At 39.3% G+C, this 27,952-nt stretch overlaps 1 protein-coding gene across 3 annotated transcripts in view; it reads left to right on the forward strand.

Moving 5' to 3' along the window:
- The window catches only part of DYNC1LI1 (dynein cytoplasmic 1 light intermediate chain 1), a 40,624-nt gene extending 12,964 nt beyond the window's left edge, over positions 1–27,660 (forward strand). For 2 of the 3 annotated variants that reach the window (XM_058182921.1, XM_058182919.1), the window contains exons 5-14: positions 6,678–6,908; positions 11,325–11,494; positions 12,139–12,232; positions 14,602–14,737; positions 15,171–15,282; positions 22,806–22,865; positions 22,981–23,025; positions 24,302–24,422; positions 24,613–24,774; positions 26,925–27,660. In XM_058182921.1, the coding sequence (XP_058038904.1) occupies positions 6,678–6,908; positions 11,325–11,494; positions 12,139–12,232; positions 14,602–14,737; positions 15,171–15,282; positions 22,806–22,865; positions 22,981–23,025; positions 24,302–24,422; positions 24,613–24,774; positions 26,925–27,037 (1,244 nt within the window). In that variant the 3' untranslated portion in view covers positions 27,038–27,660. The remainder of the gene's footprint in view (positions 1–6,677; positions 6,909–11,324; positions 11,495–12,138; positions 12,233–14,601; positions 14,738–15,170; positions 15,283–22,805; positions 22,866–22,980; positions 23,026–24,301; positions 24,423–24,612; positions 24,775–26,924) is intronic. The other variant, XR_009155061.1, reaches the window with a different exon arrangement.
- The last annotated feature ends 292 nt before the right edge of the window (positions 27,661–27,952 follow it).

Raw genomic sequence — 27,952 nt, forward strand, 5'->3', positions numbered from 1 at the left:
GTTGATTCCCTTCTATTAGAGAATTCTGAAAAGGAGTATGACTACGAATATGCTCAACATATAAGGAAAAAACACGTCCTTCCAAAATATGTTTTAGAGATAAAAATAAAGACAAGAGATTGACATCAAGAGAAACTGCACAATAAGCATAGGGAAGAGATTGCATAGCAAGATACACCGGTTAACACCAGTAGAGGGAGTAGAACGACAATCCTTTTGAAAGTGGCCAGGTTTTCCACATTTAAAACAATTTCCAATGGGCTTTTGTCCTTTTTGAATGGCTGCAGCTAATAAATGCATCTTGTATGTCTGAGACCCTCCTGACAGACACGTAACATATCTGCCAGAGTGTAGTGATCTGGGGCTTTCAAAGGTTGTAAAGCACGTTTACAATCCATGTTAGCATTTTCAATAGCTAACTGACGTAGCAATTCTCCTGCAGCTTCTTGGTGATCAAATTGTTGACAGATAGTCTTTGAAAGTCGTTCCACAAAATCAGCATAAGGCTCATTTGCTCCCTGACATATATTAGAAAAATTAGCTCGTGGCTCACCAGCTTGTGGAACTTTCAAAACTCTAAAAGCACACTCAGAGACTATAGCTAAAGTGGCAGGGGGAAGAACAGCCTGTGCAGGAATGGTTGCAAATTGACCTGTTACAAATAATTGCTCTACCGTGTAAGCACCCCCTCCTCCTAAGGCAGCAACTTGAGCATGACGCATATATTCACTTTCCCATACAACATATTGCATGGAAGACAGAATCATGCAAAATACCTGTTCCCAATCCTCAGGAACCATGGTATAACCATTCTTTATGCTTTTCAACAGTCGCCTTGTAAAATTTCCGCTAACTCCATAATAGCTCGTTTCAATTCCCGTAAAATTTGACATGGCAAGCCCTCCAATTCTGCTATCTGCTGACCAGCTTGAGGTCCTGGATGATATTGAAAGGACATACAGACAACAATTCAGCTAACTCTTCCCCAGGAATAGCAGCATCCTTCTTACAAGTTTCCATCATCTTTTGAAAAGAGGATTGCGGAATGATGTCAGTAGGAGGCTTTTGTTCAGTATCGTTAGGAGCAGAAGGCAACAAGAATGTATTTTCAGATACCGGAGGACACACCACAGCAGTAGGATACAGAGGCGGAGGAGGTATTAGAAGGCAAATTTCCTTATGACCAAATGTTTCTACGGCATGGCGACACAAATGCCAAACATGCAAAATCTCTATCCCTGCCCTTGGTTGCAAAGTTGTTCCAATTTTCTCCCAGTCTGACAGTTTTAAAGAGCCCTTTTCTGGATACCATAAACATTGTGAAGCAATCTCACAGACCAGCCGGAAGAGAGCACTCTGTGATACTTCTGTATTATTTTTTTCTAAGAAGATAACTCCTCTGCATACTTCCTTTGTTCCTCAGAAAGTGAAGACCCCATACTTACAGAAACCGTAAAATGGTTGTAGAAACCTGAAGGTTGACGGTGCACCTGTCCTTGTTGGACGAAGTAAGAGGGTCCTTGTTCCAGGCGCTACTTGTAGAAATGATACAAGAGCTGATGATGATGATGATGAATCAATCTTTTTTATTGACATTACATAGAGTATATATAGCATTTCCATAGTTCAGCTAACATATGTGTTACTTCATCATTGGCTAATAATATCTCCAAGCACAACAATTGGTTAGTTCTCAACTTCTGCTTTCAGGCAAATATGCTTGCATGCAAGGAAGATAAAAGCAACAAATGCTTCATCTTATACTTTGTTTCATCTTGTACCTTTGTTTTATGCTGGGAACATTGCTTAACTGAGGTTTGCCATCCAAGATAAGAATGCTGCCCGCATTCCAACACGTACAAGATGATGTACAAAGTATTAACCCTACATGTAAACTGGCACATCTGGGAAAATGTTATTATGTCTAATGGCAACCCCTCTACTAAATTCCCCCCTCCTACTTTCCCATACATGAGAAAGTGGCAGCACGGAAGCTTCCAGCCTTGTATGGCTTCCAAAGCTGACAGAGGTCCCCCTCTGCAGAAGAAAACACACCCTGAAAAATAAGACAGACAAAATACAAAAGATATGGTTAATACCCTGTACAAACTCTCTTAACCCCCTCTCCATCCTCCAGGAGGACGCTTAGGTTTCTCAGATAATTTATCATGAAATTGCTTTATTAGAGTATCAGCATTCACATCCCAACTTTTTACCCACGTAGCTTCAGACAACGGGTACCCCTTGCAGTGGACCAAATATTGTAAACGACCCCTGTATAGCCTAGAATCAGGGATCTTCTTAACTTCATAATGAGTCTCCCCTTGGACTATCAAAGGAGTGGGAGGGGAGCAGCTGATAAAGGCCTTAAGTTAGATCCTCTTGCTGGTTTCAATAAGCTACTGTGAAACACTGGGTGCACTTTCCCTAATATTCGAGGGAGGCTAAGTTGGACAGTCACTGGGTTAATCACCTTCACTATAGGAAAGGGACCTATGAACTTGGGTCTAAACTTCTTGCTAGGTAACCTCAATCTTAGGTATTTGGTTGACAAATGCACCTTATCTCCTATTTCAGAAAGGTGGTTGGAGAGACCGGTGTTTGTCGGCCTGGGCCTTATATTTCTCCGCTGACTCAGCCAAAGCTTTTCTTAATGTTCTCCCAACCCCTTTTTAATGAGTTTATTCATTCTGTCAGGGACATAGAAGTGGGTGGCTCTCTAGGCAGCTCAGGCATCGTACAAAAAACATGCCTGTAGTTATCTGAAAAAGAGTCAACCCAGTGCTACTGTGTACTTCATTATTATAAACCACTTCTGCAAACAGTAACAACTCCGCCCAGTTTTCTCTTTGATAATTTACATAACATCTAATGTATTGTTGCACCATGGCGTTCAATTTTTCAGCAGCTCCATTAGTCGACGGATGAAAAGCTGAGCTAAGGCCCTGGGCTGACCCAGTGGACTGCAGGAACTCCTTCCAGAACTTGGCAGTAAACTGGACCCGATGGGATGGCCATTCCTTGGGAGGGGGGACAGTGGGCAAGGGGCCGATATCCATTAGGACTTTCCAGTATCCAACTTCCCACTTAGTGGTGGGGGCCCATTTGTGCAGCCAAGCCAAGTCTAATATGATAGATTCTGACATCTTTGGAGTTACTATAAATTGTATAAGTTCATGATGTCTTCCAATTTCTAGTCTAATTAGTTTTGTAATCTGGGTGGCTAGGACCCCCCCCCCCAATTAATGTCCCATCCACCTGGTGAAATTTAATTGGGCGCTTTAAGGCTCTTGTTTTGATCCCCAATTGTTTTAACAATTGGAATTCCAATTAGACATCTGGTACAGCCTGTATCTATTATGGCTGGTAGTTCTCCTTGCTCCCCCGTCTCTGGCACCAATAGTCTCACTTTAATAGAAAAAGGGGGGATGGGTGCACTGACCATCAGGTCATCTTCCCTGCTAGCCTCATCGGGAGGGGCTTCTTCAGCCGGAGGTTCCTCACTCTCTCCAGTGGGGAGGGAAATCTCTACGGCTTGTCTGGCGAATCAACTGGTGTCTGAGCCCTTCCTTGGAGTCCTTTTCCTTGTGTAGCCCTGACTGGACTGGAGCAGGGGCCAGGCATTCAGAAGCTCGATGTCCCAATTGTCCACACCAATAGCATTTAATCAACCCTGTCGGTTGACGGGGTGGAGACTTCAGCAGGCCTTGAAAGGGGCTGTCTGGCTAACACTCTCTGAGGAGGCTTTTTGGCTGGTGTTTTGCGGTGGGGATGAATTTCTCTGTCCAGAGCTATAGACATGGTGTAGCAGTCATGCAGCCACTCAGGCACCCCCTAGATTCCACAGGCTGTTCTGACTTCTTGATTAATGGCCTCTTTGAAATAGTGCAGGAGTATGCGGTCTGGCCAATGTCCCAGGTTCCCTGCAACCCATCTAAAGTCCCATACAAAGTCTTTTATAGATCAATTACCTTGCTTCATCACCTTAATGGTGGCTTCAATGTCATTGATATGGTGTGGGTCTTCAAATCTGGCCCGGAGCAATGCAACAAACCCATCGGTGTCATTTAAATCTGCAACGCCCTCATTGTGCACCTGGGCTATCCATTCAGAAGCCTCTCCTTCATTCATCCCATCAGGAATCACTGATATCAAGTCCCGCTCTGATTCGTATTGATCTCCATACTGATCTATATGTGCCCAGACCCTGCTGAGGAAGTAAACCAGTTTGGTAGGTGTGCCATCAAACGTTGCTCTGAAGCGGGGTGGAGTTGGTCGCATAGGGGGAAGGGGCTCGGCTGCAGGCAGTTGAGGTGGAACCTGTGGTGAAGTTGCTGCAGGTTGCTGGGAGACCCCCTGCTGAGGGAGAGGGCCGGCGGCAATGGAGCTGCTCGCTGGGCTGGAGAGGGGGATGGCACTCCAGCCGGCTGCTGTATTAGCCCTCCCCCCCCCCCGCGTTGCTGGGATTATTGGGCTATACTGAGGCCAGGGTGATCCCTGGAAAATTGGAGTAGATGATGCTGAATGCCATTGGCACTGGACCCATCCCTGGCCAGGGTAGAATCCCCAGCCTGGGGGGATGGATTCAGCAGGAGGTAGCACAAAGGCCGGATGGTGAGGGGGCTCCGCAGGGGGATGTTGCATTCCCCCTACCAGCTGCGTTTGATGTCTCCCAGCTGCGTGATATCCCTGCTGTGCCTGGGAGTTGATCGGTTCACCCTTGACCAGGTCAGGACGTGCCTGAACCCTGCTAATTCCACCACCCAGTCCTGGAGGGGGGAAGGTGAACGTAGGCAGCGCTAAGCTCCATCTCACTTGAGGTTGGGAGGGGGGTGCATAGCTTCCCATTTCCATCCGTTCAAAACTCTCAGGGAGCCCAGTCAAGGATCGGCTTCGCGATAGAGGTAACAGGCTCCAGTCCTGGGAATCTCCAGATCCCATAGTGTCCCCATTTTCCACTCTGGCTCAGGGGGTGACTTAGTTGGGCTGGGCCTGGCATGATATCCCGGCGGTCTCTCCTCTGGTCCCTTTCTGGAGTTGGATCAGACTGGCAACCCTTCCAGGAATCCGACTCCTTGGGCCGAGCGCCTAGCTTTTGGGCCTCCTCTGCAGCCTCAATGGCATGCACCACTTCTTCAGCAGGAGAGAACTGGGTGTCAATAAATCCTTGAGTATCCATCCCCACTGCCCCCTCTGTGATCTATTCTTTCTCCTCCATCTTCACTGAGTCTTCACACCACCCAAGGTTTTCGGTGGATGCTGGGGCCCAGCACCCCTGATGGCCCCCTTTTGGGGTGCTGCTATGCTTTAAAGGAGATTCGGATTAATGTCAGCGTTCCAGAAAACCCCCTCGCCAAGTAAAACTCCGAAGCACACATCTTTCAAAGTTCTTTTACTAGGATAGGTAAATTGGAACATCTGGGAAAATCTGAATCTGAGAGGTCCGGGTTTTCCTTCAGTAAATCAAAACCCCCCAGAACCATCCCTCACTCCTCAGTGGATCACATGCTCTATGGTCGCCAACCGTCCCATCTCGAGACATCACTCTGACCACTCCTTTTCCAGATGCACGACTGGCCTGACCTTGACCAGCAGGAAGAATGTTATTATGTCTAATGGCAACCCCTCTACTAAATCCCTCTTCCTACTTTCCCACACATGAGAAAGTGGCAGCATGGAAGCTTCCGGCCTAGTATGGCTTCCAAAACTGACAATGATTATGTTATATTGTTACTTGGAGTACACTGCAGTAATTTAAAATGTGTGTCATCTTCATTAATCAACAACTACTAAATAAAATATCCCTTAATACAGGGGTTCCCAGCACCCAGGCCACAACCTACTGTCAGGCTGTGGCCTGTTTGGAACTGAGCCACATGAGCAGCTGGCTGGCACACACAAGCAGATAACTTGGTGAGCGGCAGACCAGTCTGCATGCATGCGTGCATGGAGCTCAACTTGTGTTAGCTGGTTCTCTCTCCTCCTCTGCCCCTCCTCCCACGGCCAGGTGTCCAGCCATAAACGTCAGGGACTATCTGTGTATTTATGGGAATTGGTAGGCAGGAAAAAAATGTGAATTTTGAAAGAATGGTTTACACTATAGAAAACATGATGACTGGTTGAGAGTAACTATATAAGATAAGAAATTTTCATTATCTTTAATGACTGCTACTTGCTATTTTTTTCTATTCTCAAAAGCACTTCTTTAGCCTATCTTTGCATCATTTTCCCATCATTTCTAATCATTTCCCCAACTGTTTAGCTTTCATACAGAGCATTACATTAAAGTGTACCATTTCCCTCAATCCCAATATTTCTTACTTGCTTTTATTTTGTCTTTTTCTTTTGTGTGTGTGTGTTTTTTCTCTTAAAACATGGCCATTGTTAAAATTCACCTGACATTTTGCAGATTTGTATACTTCTGCTAGTAAAACAAAAACTATTTCTTTGTGAATCATAATGAAGTTTTTAGTTTCAGTTACTTAAAATATATTTGATCAGATAAGAATTCAAAACTTATTTTTAATGAAAGGTGCTACCATGTTTTCTTTCATAAGAAATTTTTTAGAAGATATTTGCTATTAAAATTCAGTGTAAGCATAATTGTGCTGTTTAGATCTACAATTTATTCTTTTCATTTATATGAATGAGCTATTTGACTTTTGCTTTGTTTCCAGATCAGACAAGATGCAATGTATGGATTTTGGATGGTGATCTGTACCATAAAGGCCTGCTCAGATTTGCAATAGAAGCCACCTCTCTAAAGAATACTTTAATTATGCTGGTAGTAGATATGTCTAAACCATGGACTGCTTTAGATTCATTACAAAAGTGGGCAAGTGTTGTAAGAGAACATATTGACAAATTAAAAATTCCTCCCGAAGAAATGAAAGAAATGGAGCAAAAAGGTAAGTATTATATAAACATGTATTTAATACATGTTGGGAAATTATCTCTAGCTTTATCTTAATTATAAAAGCATCTTTTTCCATTCTGAAGATATTAGTTATTATAACTGTCAATCTTCTCTATCAAAGCAAATCTAATGCTGACTTTTTATCTATCATCCATTTTTATGCTAAAAACTAATTGGAAGAGATCTTATCTTAAAGAGGCAATATAAATCTTATCTTTTAATTAAAAATTAAGAATTTTTAATATTTTATATTGACCTTATTAATATATATTTTCACTGCAATTAAAAAAGCTACATTATGTGTGAGATTATTTTTACAGTCCGTTCTAAAAATAGTAACTTTAGCATATAAATAATTCAATTCAATATTCTTTAAATAGTTCTCTTCATTATAAAGCTATAGAATCTGTATATCTCTTCAAAATATTCTGTTTAATTGAATTTTTTTTAAAAATAATCTTTAAATGCATATGTGTTTTTTTCACCTGTGTCTTCTAAAAATGGTCATTTTGGAAATGCAATTGGGTCAAAATATCTGAAAATAAACATCTTAAAAATATACTTCTGATATTAGCAGCCTTCTCCATAATTGATGAACTCCATTGTTACTCAGAGATGTGACTTTTCCATTATATCCACTAAATCCTACTTTTAATATAAATAAGAACGTCTTATATATAAAGAAGAAGTATCTTATTTTACTAAATTAGCTTTGATGTGCTGCAAATCAAAAATCAATAATTTGGTGCTCTTCAGATGTTTATCTTATAAATTATTAGCGATGCTGACTGAGTAATAGAAGCTTGGCCTATTTTAAGATAATCCTAGAGAGTTATTTGGACTTGACTGTGCAGGTTATTCCTAATCTATGAGTTATAGGAGAATAGATAATTTATGAGGTTTTTCTAAGCAATGGACAAGATCCTTCAAAAGTCTATTTCTCTTTTCTGTAGATTGAGTATGTATGGTATATATGTATGTATGTATGTATGTATAATATTTCTTAACTGCTCATTTCTCTTAAAATTAGGGCTATGAGTACTTTGAAAATGATTTGTTTTTCTTAATTTTAACTGAAAAATTTTACAATAATAAAAAAATGCAAACTAAACGCACAAAAAATAGAAAGAATAAAAAGTTCAAAGAAAGAAAAGAAGAAATTTAAATAAAGAAAAAGAAATATTTAAAGATGTGATTTCTGATCTTCAACACTAGTGCAAGGTAGTCCTCAATTTATGACCATAATTGAGCCTGGAGTTAAGTTGTAAATTGTTGTGGTCATAAATTGAGACATCACATGACTAGACCCAATTTTTTCAGCATTTTTTGCAACAGTTGATAAGCAAATAATGCAGTCATTAAGCAAACACTGTGGTTTTTAAACAAATCCATTTTATCCACTGGGCATTTTTGCCAGAAACCAAAAATTGGAAACTAGCAAAGAATATCAAAAATCACATTAATACGATCACAGGGACACCACAGAGCACCATAAACTTCAGCAAGTTATCATATACCCAAATTGCTGTCGTGACCATGCTGGGGGCGGGGGGCAGGGAGGGGGCTGTATTGCAGCCATTGTAACTTTTAAAATCAGATTGTACTTTTGAAGTGATCTGTTATAACTTTGAACAGTCACTAAGTGATCAGGCATAAGTAGAGGACTACCTGTATAAACAAATTTAAGAATTCTTCATCTCCTATCAGGTTATAAACAAATATCTCTTCTTCTTGTAACCCATACTAAATTTATATGCAAATCTATATATCCTCAACTTTTCAGACCTGCTGTCAAGAAAAAGGGCCACTAGAGCTTTATGTCTTATTTTAACTATGGTCAAACAAATCAACTTTATATTTCTTCCGTTTACTTCTAACAATCTTAATCTTTAATTCATTCAGGTATTTTGTAGGATTTGATTTTGTTTTTCTTTTTACTATCCCAAAGGCTTCTTCGAGGCTTTAGCAAACCTCTTTTATAAATCCAATAAAAAGTCATTATCCAGGTAATTCTCTTAGTTTATAATTTGTATTTCCACTTTAATTTCCTAAACTTTAACCCAATTTTGGGGGGAGGGTTTACAATTTTTTTCGTACCATAGAAAATCCATCCAGGTCATTTTCTTGGCTTGTCATTTGTGTTTTACTTTAGTTCCCTTTTTTATTATCCAATATTTATGGTTCTAATATTTCTACACCAGGCAAAATTTGTTTCACATATATCATCCTTCATTAACATCTATCTATAGAAACAGGCATCATTGCTGACATTATAGTTACTAATTTCTTATCCCATTCTTCAAAAAGCTTCTACAGTAGATAGTTCAAATATCATGTTTTATGTCATTTTGTAAATCCCAGTACAACCAAAACCAAAAGACAAGCTAATAAGAGAATAGTTTAAATTTCAGATTGGAATAGGACAATAGTAAGACACATCCAATCATATGAGTTAATGTTGTAGCCCCTGAGTTATATCTTGACCAGCAGTTATCATATCCATCAATTCCTTAATTTTCTTACTGAATTTTCTCATTCATCACATTAGCCCTGTACCTAGGACAAAAAAAAAAGCAGGAGAAAGAGAAGAGTATATTTACACTCTAGTTCTTATCCTAAATATAGAATTTTGTAATCCTTAATGGCCTCAGGATTAAAAAAAAGTTAAAATAATACATGTTTAAATAAGCCATCAGGAAGTACCCTAAGTTTAATTGGATAACAATTTAAAGTTGATCCAAGGTAATATTATGAAAGGTATACTGTAATTGAAGCCTAACTATTTTTAGTTTGTAACAATATAAGAAAGTTCATTTCAGTACAAAAGGTTTTTAAAATATCTAGTATACATAAACGTTTTAATGAAATAATTATACTGACTTTGTGCAATATTTCTGAGACTAAATTTCTTAGGTGCAGTGTCTCACTGAAACATTGTGAATGTGAATTAGATAACCTTCTGGACTGAAATATCCTCAGAATTGATATTTTGTAAGGTGTAAGCAAAAAATGATTTTTTAAATTGTCCTCTTTTAAAAAAAAAGCTGGTGTTTATATTTGCCTTTATTATCTATTTCCAGTTGTCTTATATACAGTATTCAGAATTTTTTTACAGATTAAAACTTGATGAGTTTTAATCTGTAGCCATGATGGCACAGTGATTAGAATGCTAATTTATTGCTCACTGCCAGGTTGGTCAAATGAGGGCCCAGATTGTTGACTTTGTAAACTGCTTAGAGAATGGTATAAAACACAGTGATACAATATATAAGTAAGTGCTGTGCTATTGCTATTGTTATATAATATTTCTCTGGTGCCTATTAATTAGTTTTCTTTAAACAATTGAAATGAATAGTAATATTCTCTGGAAGAAAGGCAAACATAATTAAAAAGTATATACAGTCCTTGACTTACAGCCTCAATTGAGACCAAAATCTTGGACATAGAACAAAGTGTTAAGTGAGCTAGCTATCATATGACTGTTTCTCTCAACAACCATAATCTTGGCATTCTTAATTGCAGTTGTCAAATAAACTTATGGATCATTAAGCAGACAGAGTCATAGATATTGAGCCTAGGATGCCTCAGAAGGAGGGGAAGAGACCCTCGGAGACCCAAGCATGCTGTATGCTAATGTTTCTCTGCTTCAGAGCTGAAAATCCTTCCCTTCCAAAATGCAAGTAGGATTTTCAGCCTCTGAACAGAAAGACACTAGCACACAGCCTGCCTTACTTCTCTTAGGGCTTTCTCCAGTCCTTAGAGGCACATCATGCTCTTACGTTCTTGTGCTACCATTCTATCCAGGAAAATCCTGCTTGGATTTTGACTTCCTCTTGTCTGTCAACTGGCTGAAAAAGTTGCCTGTCAAAGGAATTTTCCTCACTTCCTGCTTAGATTTCAGCAATCCATGCAGGCACAGAGCTGAAATCCTTGCAAACAGCTTTTTTCAGTCAGACCACAGAGTAAAAGGGTTCTCTGCCAAAGGTTTTCAGCTCCATACCTGCTTGGATTGCTGAAACCCCAGCAGGCATAGAATTGAAATCCTTTAGCAGGCAACTCTTTCAACCAGCCCAGAAGAACAGAGGGAGTGCTCTTGGAAGGTGCAGTAGCTTGCAATCTTCCCTGCCAACTTCCTCACTGATACTCTGGAGAAGCCAGCAGAGAGGATTGCAAGTAATGATTACATGGCAATCTCTCATGAATATGAACAGGTTGTCAAACATTCAGATAGTGATAGAGATGTGACATTTTACAGGCTGTAGAACACCCTTTCTGGGGCCATTGTTTTTTGAATTATTGTTAGGTAAATAGTAATAAGTGACGGACTACCTGTAGTATTTTTGATAGAAATGCAAAGTTTAGGGAGAAAATAATTTATTTTTCTTTTCTTTTTTTCTTCTTTTTTCAGTTGTTAGAGATTTCCAAGAATATACAGAACCAGGAGAAGATTTTCCAGCCTCTCCACAAAGTAGAAATACTTCATCACAAGAAGACAAAGATGATAGTGTTATTTTACCTCTGGGTGCAGATACACTAACGTGTAACTTAGGCATTCCTGTTGTAGTAGTTTGTACAAAGGTTTGTTCTGTTTTAATTAAAGCTATATGTCTTCAAATAATTTAATTAAACCTTTAAATTAATTGACTCATTAACACCCTTAAAATAAAATAATATATTGCTTTTTTAAAAAAAATCTTATTTTTAGGCATTTCTTATCTTTTATTCTCAATATATTGTAAACTGGTAAATGTGAATATTAAATGTGAATATTATATGTCTCTGCATGTAGGCTTCAAATTTAGATTGATGCTAATTATGATTTTGGAAACAATAGAAATCCATTAAATGGGTTTTATTATTTATATTGCTTTTTAATAATTCGGCCATGTAGAATAAGTTTTTTAACTGTTATTTTAGTCTGTATTTATATGTGCTTTTTTACCTGCCTATGAACCGCCCTGAGTCCCTTGGGAGATAAGGCGGTATATAAATGTGATAAAATAAAATAAAATAAAATAAAATATATTAATGTAAATATTTTATACTATTTTATTCATTGGGAGTTTCTAGACATGCAGGTAAAAATAAAATTATACATTAAACCCAACTACATTAGATCAACTATTTACAACTATTTACACCCCTAATCCAATATTCTACATTAACCCCAACCCCAACAACCAATTATTAACCCCAACAATAATTATTTTACTTATTTCTAGTGTGATGCCATTAACCTTCTGGAAAAAGAACATGATTACAGAGATGAACACTTTGATTTTATTCAGTCATATATCAGACGATTTTGTTTACAGTGTATCCTTTATGAGATATATCTAGCATTAACTTTCAATTTAGATTATTGTAAAGGTCATTCTATGCTCTCGAACCTCTACTGAAATAAAAAAGATTAAGGTGATAAGATTATTCTATCTTGATCTTATAGACCGGGGTAGTCAATCTTTTTATACCTACCACCCACTTTTGTATTTCTGTTATAGTAAAAATTTTTAACCACCCACCTGTTCTATAGTAATGGTGATTTATAAAGTGTATTGTTGTCTGCGCATGCCTCTCACGCATCGTGAATTGGGTTTGGGGGGGCGCTAGCTATCAGCTCTGCTTGTCTGTTACAGCTGGGTGGTGTGGGGGGAGTTGCACGAGCTATTCTGGGACGAGGCTCTTTTGTTTGCGGTTGCACTATAGCGTCATTTAGTTTCACTTACATAACGTGAACTAAACTTATGTGCAGGCGATACAAATAGTATATTTTCAGAAATTTAAATTGTCACGGAGAATTTTATGAAAACCTAATGAATTTTTTTTTTAAAGTCAATTAATTTTAAAAAAAGGAAAGTGCTTCAGTATCAGACAAAATCCCTACTAACCACCATGAAAGCTGGAACGCCCACTAGTGGGCGGTAGGGACCAGGTGGACTACCACTGTTATAGACTGAAATGTCAGTAAATATTTCACCTTTATATAGCCTTTGTTCTTCCTACCTTTCCAAACAATCAAACCAGGAGTTTGTTCTGTCCCCCTCCTCAGTCCAGGAGACACGAGTGATGACTTAATTAGCCAGCAACTATCAGCTCTGGCAGCAAACTAGCGAGCGTTTGCCAAGTGTCTCTGTTATCTCTCTTGATGCCAACGAGTCAACCAGGAAACCAGGAACAAACAGGACTTCAGCTCTAATTCTCTCCCTCTAAGCAGTTGATTTGCTTGCCACGAAGTGGTATGGCAGCTCTTGCTGCTTTTATATTCTGTGGGGTGTGGCTCCATGACTCAGCACTTCCTAGGCCTGCCCCATCCCTGCTTCTGTTATTCCCGTCTCTCCTGCCTATGAAACCTAGGGTCCAGCCAGGTCTGATTGCCATCAGCCGGGTCTGGAGGTGTGGCCTGGAGGGGAAAGAGTCAGGGGATGGAGGCCTCGTTATCTCCTCCACCTGGCCTGCCTCTGGCTCCTGGAGCTGAGCCAGGGAAGCCGATGCTCCAGAGATAAGTCCTGATGGCCCTTCCCCCTCACTTGCTGGCAGGGGGCCCAGCTCGGGGGGCGCAGACACAACAGAGTTATCTTTTAATCATCTTATAGAGAAAAATTATTGAATAATAATTTGAAGTTGGCCTGATTTATGTTCATTCTAAAGTTAGTCGTTATCAAGTCTTGTGTAAGAAAAACAGGAAACTATTAATTATAATATTTAATTGCCTATGTCCGTGATGGCGAACCTATGGCACACATGCCACAGGTGTCATGTGGAATCATATCAGTGGGCACAGAAGCTCAGCTCCGACGCACATATGTGTGTCGGCCAGCTGATTTTTGGGCTTTCTGGGCACATTTGAGGAGAGCAAAAAAGGGGCCTTCCAGTCCCACCAGAAGTCAGAAAACGGGCCATTTCTGGCCTCTGGAGGGCCTCCAGGGGTGTGGGGAAGACTGTTTTTGGCCTCCCCAGGCTCTCAGAAAGCCTCTGGAGCCTGGGGAGGGCGAAAAATAGGCATACCAGGCCCACCATGCCATCACGTGCCAAAAGCGGGGGGAGCGCAGGGGGGTCATGCGTGGGAGGCGAGGCACATAGAATTATGGGTGTGGGCACATGCGCACATGACCCCCCCGTGCTCCCCTCACCTTTGGCATGCGATAGCAAAAAGGTTAGCCATCACTGGCTATGTCATAAAAGAAGAAATAAAAGGTCTATATGAGTGGCCAGATGGATTTTTCTTGTTTTACTGGTATGCTGTACACATTGGTGTACAAGTAAATACTGGCAATACTTGTTTAGTGTCCACAATTGGAATCAGCAACTTAGTCATTAAGTAGTGATCACTAAGAAATTATCCTACTTTAGGTTTTTGTTGTTTTTTTTGCTTTAAAGATCAGAGAAGGTTGTAAATGCAAAAATTGGTCTCAAAATTACTTTTTCAGCATAATTTCATGCCATAATTCCAAACAGTCACTATATGGGACACTCATACTACCTATATGATAAAAACATATAGCATACTATTTATATGATAAAAACATGTTTATAATAAATTATTAAATTGTTGGTTTTGGTACAATTATAAAACTATAGATTTTTAAACTTGGTGGATATTAGTATATCTTCAGGAAGGTAATATTTTCAAAGTATGTACATTTGCAAAAATTAAAATGTAGGATTTTCTTTAACAAATAATTCAGATGGTGCAGCACTCATTTATACTTCAGTGAAAGAGAATAAGAATATTGATTTAGTTTATAAATATATTGTCCAGAAATTGTATGGATTTCTTTTCAACATACCTCCTATTGTTGTGGAAAAAGATGCAGTATTTATGTAAGTTATTTAGTAATAGGATTTCTGTACAATTAGTTCTTTAAAATATTGTTGCTTATTTTCAATGTTTTAAATGAATTTTTTACTTAGATTTCCAATTGCTGAAATTGAAGAATTTTTTTAGATTCACTGGGAGAAGAACTTTAAGACAGAAGAACACTTTTCTTGTCACACTGAAACCTCCCATTTTTGTCCTATAAGTTTTAAAAGGCTTCCAAATGAAGTATTTCATTGCTCTATATTGGATTAAGAGAGGAAAGTATATTCAAAATAGTAATAAATTTTCTCTCTGTGCATTTGTGTATGCAATTTTTACTGTGAATTTTTTATTTTAAATTTCAAAAGGGACTCCATAAATTTAATATGAAAATAACAGGTATTTTTGTATGGCAGAGAATGAAAAGTGTACAGTTGAAATCTGTTTTGCTTTCAGTCCTACAGGCTGGGACAATGAAAAAAAGATAGGAATATTACATGAGAACTTTCAGATTTTAAAAGTCAGTGACAACTTTGAAGATATTGTTATAAAGCCACCAGTCAGAAAGGTAATTCCTTACATAATTAAAAGTCATATTAGTATATTGGTTTATTTGCAATTTGGAAAATCTTAAACAATAATGTGTGACCCGCTATTTAAAATAAAACTGAAATTTCTTTTTTGGTTGTAATCTGAATTATACTCAGAAGTAATTATGATTTAATAAAGCTGTGATTTTAATTTCAAGGTTAGGCTAGTTTCCTCTTTACAGTACTGATCTTTTTAAAAAACTTGCTGAAAACTGAGCTGTTTTAGAGACCCTTTTCCATTTTTATTTTTGTATTTTTGACACTCTTGGTATTATGTTTTTTGCTTATGCTGTTTATTGTTATTTTTACTTACAAATGTTGGGTTTTTAGATTGTACTCTGGGTATCATAACAATATTAATTATTCTATGTAAGCTAGAGAAATATTTTTGAATTGTAACAGAATAGAAATTCATGAAATCAATCTATCCATCAATCATTTAATCCAGCGGTCACCAACCGGTGGTCCACAGACCATTGGTGGTCCATGAGAAAATTTTGGTGGTCCATGGACAAATCTTCATATTTTGCTGGTGCACCCTGGTGGAGGAGCTGCTCCGGGATGACCAATGGGCCAGTCCTGTGAGTGTGATTACTACAGCTCTGGAATATGGGACCAGCTGTGGTGGGGCTGGAAATCTCTGCCTTGGAGTGGCACATGCAATACGCAAAAAGGAGTGCAGCCCTCTCTGTCAGAAATGAAATAATGGTGCTGTTGCTATCGTGGGGGACGGGCGGCCCAAGCGGGCCTAAGCAGTGATTGCGATGGCTGGAAACTGTGGGAGCAAAGCAATACTTGCACTTGTGCAGCATCAGCATTCCACCTCAGTATATTTCCCCAGCCGGTAGCGTAAAGCAGCCCTCGTCTCCTGCCGCTTGGGACTTGGAGCGGTAAACGGCATCTGGCCTGGGGAACAGCTGCGCAAAATGAAATTAGACAGAATGAAAAAGAGAATGAGAAAGAGAGAGAAAGAGACAGAGAGAGAATGAAACAGAATGAGAGAGAAAATGAGAGACAGAGAAAGAGACAGAATGAAAGAGAAAGAATCAGAATGAGAGAGACAGAATGAAAGAGAATCAGGATGAGAGAGAGTGGGGGAGAAAGAAAGATGAGAGAGAATGAGAGAATGAATGGGAGAGGGGAGAGAGAGAGAGAAGAGAGAGAGAGAGGAGGGAGAGAGAGAGAGGGGAGAGGGGAGAGAGAGGGGAAGAAAGACACGGGGAAGAGAGAAAGAGATGAGAGAATGAGAGACAATGAGTGGGAGAGTGATAGAAACGGGAGAGAGAGAAGAGTGGGAGAGGGGAGAGGGGAGAGAGAGGGGAGAGAGAGAGAGAGGAGGGAGAGAGAGAGAAGAGATGAGAGAGAATGAGTGGGAGGGGAGAGAGTAAGAATGGAAGAGAGAGAGAAGAGAGAATGAGAATGAGTGGGAGAGAGAGGGTGAGAGAGAATGAGAGACAATGAGTGGGAGAGGAGAGAGAGAGAAAGAGTGGGAGAGTGGGAGAGAGAAAGATGAGAGAATGAGAATGAGTGGGAGAGAGGGGAGAAAGAGAGCGACAGAGGGGAGAGAGAGAGAGAGATTGAGAATGAGTGGGAGAGAGAATGAGAGAAAGAGTGGGAGAGAAAGAGAAATGAGACAATGAGTGGGAGAGGGGAGAGAGAAAGTGGGGAGAGAGGAGGAGAGAGAAAGAGATGAGAGAATGAGAGACAATGAGTGGGAGAGTGATAGAAACGGGGAGAGAGAGAAAGAGGGGAGAGAGGGGAGAGGGGAGAGGGAGGGGAGAGAAAGGGGAGAAAGAGAGACGGGGAGAGAGAGAAAGAGATGAGAGAGAATGAGTGGGAGGGGAGAGTAAGAATGGAAGAGAGAGAGAGAAAGAGAATGAGAATGAGTGGAGAGAGAGAAAGAGGGTGAGAGAGAATGAGAGACAATGAGTGGGAGAGGAGAGAGAAGAGTGGGAGAGAGAAAGAGAAAGAGATGAATGAGAATGAGTGGGAGAGGGGAGAAAGAGAGCGACAGAGGGGAAAGAGAGAGAAAGAGAATGAGAATGAGTGGGAGAGAGAATGAGAGAAAGAGTGGGAGAGGAGAGAGAGAGAGAATGAGAGAATGAGTGGGAGGGGAGAGAGAAAGTGGGGAGAGAGGAGGAGAGAGAAGAGATGAGAGAATGAGAGACAATGAGTGGGAGAGAGAGAAAGAGTGGAGAGGGGAGAGAGAGAGGGGAGAGGGGAGAGAGAATGAGAGACAATGAGTGGGAGAGAAAGAGTGGGAGAGAGAATGAGTGGAGAGGGGAGAGAGAAAGAGAGCGACAGAGGGGAAAGAGAGAGAAAGAGTGGAGAGAGAGAAAGATGAGAGAATGAGTGGAGAGAGAGATGAGAGAGAGTGGGAGAAAGAAAGATGAGAGAGAATGAGAGAATGAATGGGAGAGGGGAGAGAGAGAGAGAGGGGAGAGAGGGGAGAGGGAGGGGAGAGAAAGAGGGGAGAGAGGGGAGAGAGAGGAAGAAAGACACGGGGAAGAGAGAAAGAGATGAGAGAATGAGAGACAATGAGTGGGAGAGTGATAGAAACGGGAGAGAGAGAAAGAGTGGGAGAGAGGGGAGAGGGGAGAGAAAGGGGAGAAAGACAGAGACGGGGAGAGAGAAAGAGATGAGAGAGAATGAGTGAGAGGGGAGAGAGTAAGAATGGAAGAGAGGAGAGAGAGAGAATGAGAATGAGTGGGAGAGAGAGGGTGAGAGAATGAGAGACAATGAGTGGGAGAGGGGAGAGAGAGAGAAAGAGTGGGAGAGTGGGAGAGAAAGAGATGAGAGAATGAGAATGAGTGGGAGAGGGGAGAAAGAGAGCGACAGAGGGGGAGAGAGAGAGAGGAGAGAGATTGAGAATGAGTGGGAGAGAGAATGAGAGAAAAAGAGTGGGAGAGAGAAAGAGAAATGAGACAATGAGTGGGAGAGGGAGAGAGAAAGTGGGGGAGAGAGGAGGGAGAGAGAAAGAGATGAGAGAATGAGAGACAATGAGTGGGAGAGTGATAGAAACGGGGAGAGAGAGAAAGAGTGGGAGAGAGGGGAGAGGGGAGAGGGAGGGGAGAGAAAGGGGAGAAAGAGAGACGGGGAGAGAGAGAGATGAGAGAGAATGAGTGGAGAGGGGAGAGTAAGAATGGAAGAGAGAGAGAGAGAAGAGAGAATGAGAATGAGTGAGAGAGAGAAAGAGGGTGAGAGAGAATGAGAGACAATGAGTGGAGAGGAGAGAGAGAAGAGTGGGAGAGGGGAGAGGGAGGAGAGAGAAAGAGATGAGAGAATGAGAGACAATGAGTGGGAGAGTGATAGAAACGGGAGAGAGAGAAAGAGTGGGAGAGAGGAGAGGGAGAGGGAGGGGAGAGAAAGGGGAGAAAGAGAGACGGGGAGAGAGAGAAAGAGATGAGAGAGAATGAGTGGAGAGGGGAGAGTAAGAATGGAAGAGAGGAGAGAAAGAGAGAATGAGAATGAGTGGAGAGAGAGAAAGAGGGTGAGAGAATGAGAGACAATGAGTGGAGAGGAGAGAGAGAAAGTGGAGAGGGAGAGGGAGGGGAGAGAAAGAGATGAGAGAATGAGAGACAATGAGTGGGAGAGTGATAGAAACGGGAGAGAGAGAAAGAGTGGGAGAGTGGAGAGGAGAGAAAGGGGAGAAAGACAGAGACGGGGAGAGAGAGAAAGAGATGAGAGAGAATGAGTGGAGAGGGGAGAGAGTAAGAATGGAAGAGAGAGGAGAGAGAGAATGAGAATGAGTGAGAGAGAATGAGAGACAATGAGTGGGAGAGAGAGAGAAAGAGTGGGAGAGTGGGAGAGAGAAAGAGATGAGAGAATGAGAATGAGTGGGAGAGGGGAGAAAGAGGCGACAGAGGGGAGAGAGAGAGAGAGATTGAGAATGAGTGGGAGAGAGAATGAGAGAAAAGAGTGGGAGAGAGAGAGAATGAGACAATGAGTGGGAGAGGAGAGAGAAAGTGGGGAGAGAGGAGGAGAGAGAGATGAGAGAATGAGAGACAATGAGTGGGAGAGTGATAGAAACGGGAGAGAGAAAGAGTGGGAGAGAGGGAGAGGAGAGGGAGAGGGAGGGGAGAGAAAGGGGAGAAAGAGAGACGGGGAGAGAGAGAAAGAGATGAGAGAGAATGAGTGGAGAGGGGAGAGTAAGAATGGAAGAGAGGAGAGAAAGAGAGAATGAGAATGAGTGGAGAGAGAGAGGGTGAGAGAGAATGAGAGACAATGAGTGGGAGAGGAGAGAGAGAAAGAGTGGGAGAGAAAGAGAAAGAGATGAATGAGAATGAGTGGGAGAGGGGAGAAAGAGAGCGACAGAGGGGAAAGAGAGAGAGAGAAAGAGAAAGAGAGTGGGAGAGAGAATGAGAGAAAGAGTGGGAGAGAGGGAGAGAAAGAGAAATGAGATAATGAGTGGAGAGGAGAGAGAAAGTGGGGAGAGAGGAGAGAGAAGAGATGAGAGAATGAGAGACAATGAGTGGGAGAGGGGAGAAAAGAGTGGGAGGGGAGAGAGAAAGGGGAGAGGGGAGAAGAGAGACAGTGGTGGGAGACAGAGTGGGAGAGAAAATGGGGAGAGGGGAGAGAGAGAGAGGGAAGAAAGAGAGAGACAGAGTGAGAGAGAGAAAGATGAGAGAATGAGTGGAGAGAGAAAGAGAGTGGGAGAGAGAATGAGAGAAAGAGTGGGAGAGAGGGAGAGAAAGAGAAATGAGATAATGAGTGGAGAGGAGAGAGAAAGTGGGGAGAGAGGAGAGAGAGAAAGAGATGAGAGAATGAGAGACAATGAGTGGGAGAGTGATAGAAACGGGAGAGAGAGAAAGAGTGGGAGAGAGAGGGAGAGGGAGGGGAGAGAAAGGGGAGAAAGAGAGAGACGGGGAGAGAGAGAAAGATGAGAGAGAATGAGTGGAGAGGGGAGAGTAAGAATGGAAGAGAGAGGAGAGAAAGAGAGAATGAGAATGAGTGAGAGAGAGAAAGAGGGTGAGAGAATGAGAGACAATGAGTGGGAGAGGAGAGAGAAAGAGTGGGAGAGAGAAAGAGAAAGAGATGAATGAGAATGAGTGGGAGAGGGGGAGAAAGAGAGCGACAGAGGGGGAAAGAGAGAGAGAGAAGAGAGAATGAGAATGAGTGGGAGAGAGAATGAGAGAAAAAGAGTGGGAGAGAGGGGAGAGAGAAAGAGAAATGAGATAATGAGTGGGAGAGGGAGAGAGAAAGTGGGGGAGAGAGGAGGGAGAGAGAAAGAGATGAGAGAATGAGAGACAATGAGTGGGAGGGGAGAGAAAGAGGGGAGAGAGGAGAGAGAAAGAGAAATGAGATAATGAGTGGAGAGGAGAGAGAAAGTGGGGAGAGAGGAGGGAGAGAGAAAGAGATGAGAGAATGAGAGACAATGAGTGGGAGAGGGAGAAAGAGTGGGAGAGGGGGGAGAGAGAAAGGGGAGAGGGGAGAAAGAGAGACAGTGGTGGGAGACAGAGGGGGAGAGAGAAAGTGAGAGGGAGAGAGAGAGAGAGGGAAGAAAGAGAGACAGAGTGGGAGAGAGAGAGAAAGATGAGAGAATGAGTGGGAGAGAGAAAGAGAGTGGGAGAGAAAGGGGAGGGGGGAGAGAGAAAGATGAGAGAATGAGTGGGAGAGAGAGAAAGAGTGGGAGAGAGGGGAGAGAAAGAGAGACAGAGTGGCGGAGAGAGAGAAAGAGTGGAAGAGAGGGGAGAGAGAGAGGGGAAGAAAAAGAGAGACAGAGAGTGGGGGAGAGAGAAAGAGTGATGTGAGAGAACGAGTGAGAGAGAAAGAGAGAATGAGAGAGAAAGAGGGGGAGAGAGAGGGGGAGAGAGAAAGAGTGGGAGAAAGAGGAAGAGTGGGTGGAGAGAGAAAGAGATGAGAGAGAATGAGTGGGAGAGAGAGAGAGAGAAAGAGAAAGAATGGGATGTTGTAATATGTTGTAAGGGACGTGGTGACTTGGGCTAGGATGCTGAGCTTGTCAATCGAAAGGTTGGCAGCTCGGCGGTTCGAATCCCTAGTGCTGCTGTGTAACGGGGTAAGCTCCCGTTACTTCTCCCAGCTTCTGCCAACCTAGCAGTTTCGAACGCACGTAAAAATGCAAGTAGAAAAAATAGGGACCACCTTTGGTAACAGCGTTCCGTGCGCCTTTGGCGTTGAGTGATGCCGGCCACATGACCATGGAGACATCTTCGGACAGCGCTGGCTCTTCGGCTTTGAAACGGATATGAGCACCGCCCCCTAGAGTCGGCAGCGACTAGCACGTATGTGCAAGGGCAACATTTACCTTTACTTTTAATATGTTATAATAAATTTTACTTATAAGATTGTTTCAGAGGGATTTTCTCATCTTTTAATGTTAGGATATATTATAAATTTGCTTTTAAATAGTTATTTCTTCTGTTGTTATTGTGATATCTGTTGGTTACCTTGATATCATGCTTATAAATAAATAAAAATAAACATTTTCAGGATGCTGCATGTGAGTTCAAGAGCATAATTGTTGCTTTACCTGGATTAGAAAACTAGGAAGGCAGCATTATTTATAATTGTTTTTCAACAATAAATTGGTCATTTTTCTTAGCAAAATCCTACACTGTTAATGTAAATGTCATTTCAGATAAATGAATGAATTTCTGCTTGTCAAAGAAATGAAGCTTTTCTAATATTGGCCGTATATTACCCAGAGCTGGTTTTAGATCCTGGCTTTACAAAAGTTTTAATAAATACATAAATAGAATTGTATTCTTGATTTATATTATAAAAATATATTGTTTTTCTGCTGTAATCAATATGATATAAGTTCCTTGAACCATATCAACTAAACTGATGTTCAAAAAGGTAACATTGCAAATAACCATACAAAAAACACTTGAACTACTAAGAAAAGGTAGACAGCTGCATTTCTGCATTAATGCAACGGAAGTATGGAAATCTCAGATGCTATTCTTGAATGTTTATAGTAATTAGCTTAGCGTTTAACTCCAATACTATTATTTATTTATTAGATTTTAATACCATCTTTATTATTTTATAATACTGCTTAACAGCAAAATTAATAATGCAATCTTACAGAGCTCTCTTGTGTGTTAGGCATATTTTCCTTCTAATAGCCCAGCCATTCATACTCTCTTAAGTAGCTCATAGCATAGCATTTAGTCAAGAGGTCCTCTCATTTCTGTCCAAAAATCAGTTGCCAGTGTTAAACAAATATGAAAGTTCTTATTTTATACTAGATACCCAATGATGTATTGGTTTATTGTGAATTTATATGATAGCTTGATAAGATTCTTAGTAATTGGACCTTGCAAAACCACTGCCTTGAGAAATTAATATCAGAGTCATTAGTATTTTATGATAAGTAACAAAAAGATAAGAGATTCTTTAGGAGATTTGATTGGTTAAATGAGGTCTAGGCTATTTAAGAATTTTAAAGGTCACAATAATGGTGGAGGATGGCTTTCTGATATTTATGTGTCTCATATTTTGCTGGACTCATTTAAATAAGTTTTTGTTGTTACAGTTTGTACATGAAAAGGAAATAGTGGCAGAAGATGATCAAGTATTTCTTATGAAGCAACAGGTATTACTGTACTTTTTGTAGTCATTAAAATGTATGTTAATTTGAATTAACTTTAATGTATATTTTAACGTTTATGAAATTCTTATGCTGTTGCATATTTGATTGTTTTTTTTAGACTCTGTTAGCCAAACAGCCACCTTCTACAACTGGACGGCCAGTGGTTAGTAAAAAAAAAATTAATTTTCTGGTATTAATAATTTACAAATGCTTTGTTCTAATGTGGCAGAGTGACACATTTCTAATAATATTTCACTGGCTCTGCATTTTGTACCTGAAATCTTGAACCTTTTGCTTCTTTTAGACTATATATATTCTATAACAACATAGTTAACATTTTTTTGAATTCAGTGGGACTTATGAGTAAATGTAAAATATTGTTCTGCTAAACTGTATATCCTATCTTTGTTCGCTTCATTTTTTAACTCTTTATATCAACATTAATCAATGAAATTGGATAATAAATATATTTACTTGCTTTTAATATAACTAATCTAAGCTTGATTTAAAGTCATTTCTAAACTTTTATTACCAGATATCTCTTCAAACTTGACAAAGTTTTGGTACCAAAAGATCTATATATGCTTTATAGCACTCAGTGGGGAACCCATCTAATCCTGGTGTTTTACCTTTTGCTATTTTTTAAATTACTGGTTTAATCTCTATTTCAGATAGTGGAGGAAATATTTTGGGGTATTATTAAATGTGGTAGATTAATTTTATTTTAAAAGACCTATGTCTTCATTTATCCTTTGGTTTACTATATACTTCTGAATCACTTTTTATTCTAAAAAATAACCCTAGAACATCACTTATGAGAAAATTAACTCCAAATTTTTAGATTTTGAAGACATGAGATATAGGCCAAAATTGAGATGTTTCGCAAAGTTTTGCCAATGTTGTGAACGTTATTCAGGTGTTGATGGTGAAAGTTAATATTCAATCAATCACTCTAATTTTTATTTTGGACAAGACCAGCCAAGAAGTTTATAATGAACCTCATGGTTTTTTTCCCCTAATAAGTATATTAAAAGGTTTCCTAATCTGTTCAGTATATTCAGTGATCATCAGTCTATTCTTGTTCATTTTATTAATCTCTATGACTTAAATTATAATCTCATTTTCTTTTTTGTATTTGCATAGTTTCCCCCTTTTCCTAATCTTTGTTAACACATCTGATAAAAAACTCAATTTAGAAAATTTATTTTATAGGAAAAAGAAAGGAATTGATTATTTTCATTCTTTCAAGTTGCTAACCTGAAATGAAATGCCATTTTTCAAACCATTTATAGATAACCTTATTCATAACTAGTCTTAAAAGGGTTTTCCCCCCCTATAGGAAGCTAATCTAAATAGAATATTTTAAACATTTTAACATTTTCCAGATGGTCTTATGTCCATGAGATAAGTGATTTACATTAGGTTCATGTTCTGTGTAGGACACCTCACAAAGGGTCCCTGGAGGATCACCCAGGACACAAAACAGATCTGTAACCTCCAATGTTACCAGTGTTACATCCATCCCTGCTGGATCTAAAAAAATAGATCCTAGTATGAAAGGTAAAACACTGAAGATATTATTAATTTATTGTAATTGTTTGGGATTTTGGTTTAATACTCAGTTGATAAGGCAAGCTTTTATGTATAATTGACATTTATTTATATTTGTATCCATTGTATAACAACATTTTATTATGTTTAAACTTTTCAAGTTAAAATATATTATCACTGTGTCATGGAAATTTTTCAGCTGGAGCCACAAGCGAGGGAGTATTGGCAAACTTCTTCAACAGTTTGCTGAGTAAGAAGACTGGAGCACCTGGTGGACCCAGTAACATTGCTAGTCCAGGAGGAGTAGGAGGTACTGGAAGTGGTAGCAATGGTAATCTGCCGCCATCTGCAAAGAAGTCAGGTAAGAATTTTATTAACTAAAGTCATATTAAATGCTCAATAAACTACTGTAGATACGGTATAAAACTTACCGATATAAAATGATTTAACATTTAAGTTTAGTGATTTGTTCTATGGCTGATATTCTTCACTGTTATAAGTAATCTAATACAAGCTCATAAATCCTTCTACAGAGCTTTAACTCTTGCTCTCTTTTTGCCTATAACTTGTGAATTTATTAAAGTCTTAAAAGATGTTTTATGGGAAACTCTTACTGCATGTGGTTTTGGCAAAACAAAAAACAAGATTGGTTGGTTGGTTGATTTGTAAAATTTATTAGGCGCCATCTTACCACAAAGTAACTCTGGGTGCCTTATGATCTTAAAAAGATAAAACTATATAGGTAGTCCTTGACTTACAATTGCAATTGTGCCCCAAATTTCTGTTGTCAAGTGAGACATTTGTTAAATGAGTTTTGCCCCATTTTATCATCTTTCTTGCCACAGTTCTTAAATGAATCATTGTAGTTTTAATTAGTAACTCAGTTGTTAAGTAAATCTGGCTTCCCTGTTGATTTTGCTTTTGAGAAAATTCCAAAAGGTTATCACATGACCCCTGGACATTGCAAGCATCATAAATATGAGTCAGTTGCCAAGCCTCTGAATTTTGATCACATGACCATGAGAATGCTGCAGTGGTCATTAGTATGAAAAACGGTAATCACTTTTTTTCTAGTCCCGTTGTAAATTTGAACGGTCACTAAACAAACTGTTGTAAATCAACGACTATCTGTACAAAAATTAAAAGACATAAATATAATACTGTGAAGATCCAAACACTGCACCACAATTAAAAGTGGGGAAGGCAGAAGTACGATGGGGAACAGAAGGGGTATGTTATTAATCTATCACCCCTCTCCATTGTAAGATTCTTACATTGGAGCCCCAAGCTAACTGGCAGAGCCAGGTCTTTAGGCTCTTATGGAAGGTCAGGAAGATTGGAGTTGACCTCAGTCCCAGGGACAATATGTTCCAAAGTACAGGCACATATTAATCTCCTTTTGTTTCTAAAGACTGTTTAGATATAATTATGACAGAGAGAGATACACTATGGCAGGGCTGCCAAACTTGTGGCCCTCCGGCCGGATGTATCATGCACTGCCATGCCCATACCTGGCTTAGCAAAGGGAGAAAAAGTCACGATTCGTCATGTGACAACCCCATGACGATACGAGTTTGACACCCCTGCACTATGGCATGGCAAACTGACATCAAGACAGATAATGTATTATCTTTGTAACAGTAAAGTTATACTATTGCTAATACTCCAGTATCTTTATTGATTGTTCAATATTTTTCCAAACTCTACAATGATTATTTCTATAGCATAAGCAGATATTTGTCTCTTTTATTGTTATTTTGTGTGTTTGTGAGGTATTGTTATTTTGTGTGTTGGTGTGGTATTGTTCGTCTTTACAGGGTTTCCCTCTCCTTCAGCCTAGAATATGTATATGTCTGTTTTCTTATAGTATTTTGAAGGTACATTGATAGAAAAGTATAGGAAATTATTGCCACCAATGCATTCTTTCCTATATTTTACTTTAAATATAGACATGCTGTTTGTGATACTGATTTTTTTGAGTTTTTATGAAATATCTTTTCTTCTCAGACTTGCACTAAGACTTTACCAGTTCTTCATTGTCAATTTCCTCATTCCATAATTGGTAATGAGAGATTAAAAATCAGCTCATACTACAAAATTGTATATTTCAAATGTTCTCACCACAATTTTTACCTTAACATTATAAAAGATTGCAGACAGTATTTTAGAGTTGAAATTGGCTTTTAAGAATATAGTAAGATAAATTGTTAAATAGAATATGGCTATCAAAACACAGTTCTATCAAAACAATTTGTTTTACCAAAGAAAGTTAGAGGAGGAAAAAACCTAATGCACCTCAAAGAAACCAGGTATAGACACTGTTGCTACAAGATTACATTTTTGAAAACAAGTCCTCAGCATGTATTTTCAATCTGAAAAATTATGTGAAATGCATTTTAATATTAGTTAAAATATGTAGCATTAATATCAAATTCTGAAATAAAAACATACTTGGCATACAATGTTTGCATGGAAAATTATTTTAAAAATTATTGCTTTTTTTTTTTATAGGGCAAAAGCCTGTTTTGACTGATGTTCAAGCGGAATTGGATAGAATCTCACAAAAACCAGATTTGGTTTCTCCAACAACACCTATGTCCCCCACAGAAGGTGGGGCATCTTGAAGTCACCAAATATAGCCATTTATTCATTTTTATTGGATTATTTAATTGACTCTGCCTCTTCATCCAATGTCTAGAACTGGAAAACTGAAATACTTCCAGAAAAGGACAAACAGATGATATCTGTTGTATTGCTGAACATTGTAAAAGGGAATTGCATAGATAAAATTATTACACAATGTAATACTACTATTCACAATTCAGTGTGACTTTCAAATATGCTTATTCCTTACAGTCAGTGCCATTCTCTAAATTTGAAGGTGTCCATTTAATCACTTGAAATCATAAAACAGCTTGAAGAGTTGGCAAAATGATATGCAAGAAATATGGGCACTTAATTTATATTGAACTCTCATTTTAACTTAACTCAGTTTTACAAATCCTTTTGGAGAAGGATCTAATTTTTTTGGAGAAAGGTTAATCAACCATTGTTCTTTAGCACACCATCAATAAACTAACTCAAATGTTAACACTGTTTGGAATATGACTTCAGATTATGCTGATCTCATTTGAAATCTAACTTCATTACACTGTTTGAATTAAGTACTGCAGTACTAAGGATTCATTTCAAATTATTGGCATGGGAATTCTAAATTTCTGAAAAATAAATAAAAAGTACATATGAACATTATTCTCAAATTAATAAAAATAAAATCCTTAGATTTGTTCTACATTTAATGCCTTAATACTAATTTTTGTTGTTTACGTAGAAATCTCATTTAAAAACTTTTATACAGATTTCAGCATGTTTTTGTAGTGCCTATTTCTTTGCTTTTGGGAAAGTCACATCTATTTATCTGTTTGTATCCCATTTTTTTTATGTTTACAAATAACTCAAAAGAACAACTATATCCAATACCTTCCATCTCCTATTTTTCCTCACAATAACCACCCTGTTAGGTGGATTGGGCTGAGAGT

The sequence above is a fragment of the Ahaetulla prasina genome, chromosome 4, assembly GCF_028640845.1.
Source record: "Ahaetulla prasina isolate Xishuangbanna chromosome 4, ASM2864084v1, whole genome shotgun sequence".
NCBI classification, from domain to species: Eukaryota; Metazoa; Chordata; class Lepidosauria; order Squamata; family Colubridae; genus Ahaetulla; species Ahaetulla prasina.